General features: G+C 45.8%; 1 protein-coding gene across 1 annotated transcript in view; it reads left to right on the forward strand.

Annotated features, from left to right (window-relative positions):
* Positions 1-1368: 1368 nt before the first annotated feature.
* MTMR10 (myotubularin related protein 10) overlaps positions 1369-4611 on the forward strand; it is an 80526-nt gene continuing 77283 nt past the window's right edge. The window contains exons 1-2 of the mRNA XM_004699740.2: positions 1369-1496; positions 2057-2117. Coding sequence (XP_004699797.1) covers positions 1437-1496; positions 2057-2117 — 121 coding nt within the window. The 5' untranslated portion in view covers positions 1369-1436. The remainder of the gene's footprint in view (positions 1497-2056; positions 2118-4611) is intronic.

A 4611-nucleotide genomic window follows, 5' to 3' on the forward strand; every position in this document is an offset into this window, starting at 1 on the left:
ACATCGATGCAGGAAGATCACAGGCCAGTGGGTGAAACATCTTGTAGATTCCAGTGGCTGTGTATGACAGTGTTTTCAATATTGTGGTTTGGGGACAAAATAGAATTATACATTATAAAATGGATTCTCTATAAAAATCAGTAGGGTTTTGAATCTACTGATTTAAATTACTTTCAGAATTGTCTGAATTTTTAATTTTCAAAAATGTTTCCATTAGCTACACTTGTCAGCATGACAGTGCTTCATATGAGCATCTTGGAGCGTCCCTATAATAATAATAAAATGCTAAATTGGGGTTTAGTCTGCAAAGCATAGCAAAGGTGTAGTCTCAATGAAAGAGAATTTCTAAAATGTAACAGACAACCTTCTCAACTCAAGGGTAATCTAATTTAGAAGTATGTTGAGTTCAGAATTGTCTCCTATGCTTAATATGCTGAAGCTCGCTTTTCTTTGCAATAAATTATTCGTTTTATAGCCTATTGTAGCCCTCCACACAGTCAGAGACTTACTCTTGCAATGGTTTTGACCATTTATTTACCCATCGGCAATTTTACCTGTGAAGATGAGCAAGGAAAGAAAGGCAACTTTTGAACACATCAGTTTTTAAGGAGAACAGAAATCAATGTAGTAAAAGTGAGAACTCTGGATTATCCATCAATTTTATTATATACAGTCCCAACTGCCTCCGCTTCCCTCTGAATCTAGGAGGCATGTTTCAAAGTTTACACAATGGGAGCAGACAAGGCGATGGAAGAAAATCTGTCCAAGTCCCCATTAGAGGGGCACTTCATCATATGTTAGTCTGCACTGAACGTCTGATAACATGACTGTCACTGACACTCGGTCCCAAGATTCTAAAAAACACAGCTTGCCAGCACCAGACGATTAAGAACTGTCTTAGGAAGGGAGATGGAGGAGCGGCCTTAACGGAGCGTTCAGTCCCAGGGCCGTTGTGGCCCATATGGCTCGCCGTAGATCCGAGCGGGCACCGTGACCTTCGCGGGCCGCCGTAGCAGCTCCCTCCCCCTTCCGTACTCTCAAGATGGCCACCGGGCTCCGCGCCTCCGGGCATCTTAACAGAGGTTCCTGCAGCGAGCTCCAGGTACAGCTCTGCAGTCTGCGCCGGGGCGGCCCGGGGGCGGCCGCGAGCCTCCCGCCGGCCCTACGCTCGCCGTCTCGGGGCGGGGCCTGGCGCCCCATCCGGGGCGGGGCCTAGCGCCCGGGTCGGCCCGCCTCCCCCGGCCCCGCCCCGCGCGGGCGGGCGCTCGCTAGCTAGTCCCCACCCGCCAGTCCGCCCCCGCCGCCGGCCGGACACCGATGAGTGGCCACACGGGGAGCTGTGAGCCCGGCGGCGAGAAGAGACGTCTGCGCTGTCGCGGGTCAGCGGTGAATCACCGACTGTCTCGCGGCCAGGGTGAAGCGGCGGCGGCGGCACCATGTTCTCTCTCAGGCCGCCCAGACCTTCCTTCAGGTCCTACCTCCTGCCGCCACCCCAGGTAAACAATCTTCTCCCGGCGGGCGCCCTCCTCTTCGGCATTTCCGGGGAGCCTCCGGAACGGCCCCGCTGTGTCGCGCCCCTGGGACCCGGGACTCTCGGAGGCCCGGCTCCTTGCCTCCGGCCGCTCGGTGTCCGCGCCTCGAGCTGGTGCGTTGGAAACTCGGAAAAGTCTGCGCAGCCGTCCCTGCCTGCAGCCCCTGAGCTCCGCTGTCTGACCGTTCGTCGACATGTACAGACCTTTCGTGGCTGGGCTTCAGAGCCTCTCGTGCCCTTACCTACTGCGACCGCTAGTACGATCGCAGCCCCTGAGCCCCTTGTAGACACCTGATGAAGGCTACCTGTACGTAAACGTAGACACCTGAAAATAGCACAGGCAGTTTTAATACTCCTTCTTCTCAGACTCCCAAGTTGATAACGACCAGATCGTAAAAAGAGATCGCTAAATGAGAAAGAATTTAAGCAGCTGGGGGAGGGAAATGTGTCCCTTAAGAACTTGGCTGTATCTAAAAAAAGAAGAAACCTTTTGATTTTTTTTTTTATTTTGCTAATGTATTTCAGACTGACGATAAGATTAGTTCGGAGCCGAAGATTAAAAAACTGGAGCCAGTCCTTTTGCCAGGTAAACATTTGGTTAGAGTTGTAGCACATGCTTTAGCAATACTAATGTTTTGTCTAAGGTCAGCCGAATAGAGTAGTACCATGTGGTTAACTTTGCGCCGGTATTTGTTTTAAACTTACCTAGTTAAAAGGCTACTGACTGAGAACACAAGGAAATTAGAATATTAGAATTAAGCATCAATACAAATTAAGTTTATTATTGTTTATCCTTAAAGACTAAAGCATTATAGAAAAGTATCAGTAATATAACTGCCTTCAAAAGACTTTTTTTTTCTTCCTAAGTTTTTGTTTTTGAAAGAAGGTCTCTCGGTATGGAAAGCAGTTATTAAACATGTGTCTTTATGTCCATAACAAGACTTGGTGAATGTTCAGTCAGTTGGCTGAGGTTATCAGCTGTAATAAAAAAATTTGCTTGTTACCCTTTAGAGTAGGGTTTTCCCAACACTTGGACATTTTAGGCCAGATTCATTGGGGGCCAGGTGCAGGGGGGGTATTTAGCAGCATCCCTGACTGTGCACTAGATAGATGCTCCTCCCGTGGCCCATCCCCCTGTCTAAAACCAAATTCACTGCCATCCAGTTGATGCCGAATCACCCTATAAAGCAGGGCTGATGGTCCCTGTCATTGTAACTTTATGGGAGTAGAAAGCCCAGTCTTTCTCTGTTGGAGTACCTAGTGGTTTTGAACTACTGATTTTGTGGATCACAGGCTAACTTGTAGCCACTAGGCTACCAGAGCTCCTTCCTTTCCCATATATTTTTTCATCTATTTGCCCTCTGGGAGCAAAATCTCTCAGTTGAGAATGACAGCTTTAGAACAAAATGTATCTCCATACATCTGCCCTCTGGGGGAAACATTGAGAATGACTGCTTTAGAACAAAATTTAACTTAGTACAGTGGTTCTCAACCTTGCTAATGCCGTGACCCCTTAATACAGTTCCTCATGTTGTGATGACCCCCAGCCATACAATTATTTTCGTTGCTACTTCATAACTGTAATTTTGCTACTGTTATGAATTGGGCGACCCCTGTGAAAGGGTCGTTCGGCACCACCACGGGGGTGGGGTGGGGTGGGGGTGGGGGTGTCGCGACCCACAGGTTGAGAACCTTAGTAGTAGAAGTGATGAGTGGTAGGTGGATTTTAGTTTTAGTTCATATAAAATGCCATTCCTGGAGTCCGGCAAGATGGTGGCTAGGTAGGCAGCTCACACTAGTAGCTCCGTGGAGATCATTGGAAGGCATAGAGAAATGCAGGAAGAAAAAAACGATTTTTTTCTTCTTCATGCATTTGAGATTCCCTGCTTCCCATAACCAAATTCCAACAACAATTTTATCAAACACGTTCATTTTGTTTAAAAGTTCATCATCCACTGACATTTCACTGTACTAATAAAAGGTTGCTGAAGTGCAAAAGTACTGTTAGTTTGGATAAATCAGAAACTACTTGATGGTGATAGTGTGTCCTGGACAGTGATATGCGAGAACGCTAAAAGCCTCCACAGTGAGTTAATGAAAAATGTCTCAGAAGTGAGTGCCACGCAGCTGAAAGTGTTCAAAGCCAGCTATGGTATGGCCTGTTTGAAAAATTCAAAATGAGAGCACGCATACTCAGTGTAGTGAGGCATGGGGAAGGGATGAGTGCAAATAAAGACGAAGCTGCTGAATTGGTGGCTGAATTTGCTGAATACATGGAGGCTGAGGGTTCTGTTCCCAGCAAGTGTTCAACTACAATAAAACCGACATTTGGGGCGGGGCGGGGGTGGGGGGTGGGGTGGCGGAGGAAATGCTCAATAGGACCTTCATCGCTAAGAGAAAAAGGCATTGCTAGACCAAAAGTCTGAAAGATAGACTCACCCTGCTGTATGGAAATGCTAGTCGGAATTTTGAAGTGAAGCCCGTGCTAGTATACCATTCTGAAAACTTACAAGTTTTTAAACAACAAAACAATGAAAAATAAGTTAGTTTTATTTATCGTGCCTTGTTTGTTGTGTTTAGATGTTTTAGGGGTTATTTCCACAATGTATGACTGGCTGTTAGCTTTGTGCTAAAGCCCTGGAAAAATGAATTTTGCAAGTGTGTTTTTGGACCTCAGAACCAATTATTTGAGTTTCCACTATTTCTTGTGAGAAAAATGTTCTGTTTTTTAACTTTTTGATGTTCAAACACAAATTTGGAACGAATTGAGTTTAATAACTGAGGTATTGCTGTACTGATATCGACCATATATTAAGGCTAATAACAATCATTCTACATGCATAGATTTATTTAATCTTTGCAAGGATGCTTGAGGGTTCAAGAGAAATGTACACTCTAACCATTATTACTATGATTATCAACATCCTTCGTGTAATAGTCTTTAGTGTTTGGATTGAATTGTGTCCCCACAAAGTGTTAAGATTCTCAACCTTTTCTGGTGGCCTTGCTTGAGGAGCTAGGGTTTTTCTTTCCCAAGTTAATGTTCAACTTGCTAGTTGGGCTGCTAACCACAAGGTCAG

Source organism: Echinops telfairi, unplaced genomic scaffold, assembly GCF_000313985.2.
Source record: "Echinops telfairi isolate 266 unplaced genomic scaffold, ASM31398v2 ScPeMD7_7475;HRSCAF=8513, whole genome shotgun sequence".
Classification (NCBI taxonomy): domain Eukaryota; kingdom Metazoa; phylum Chordata; class Mammalia; order Afrosoricida; family Tenrecidae; genus Echinops; species Echinops telfairi.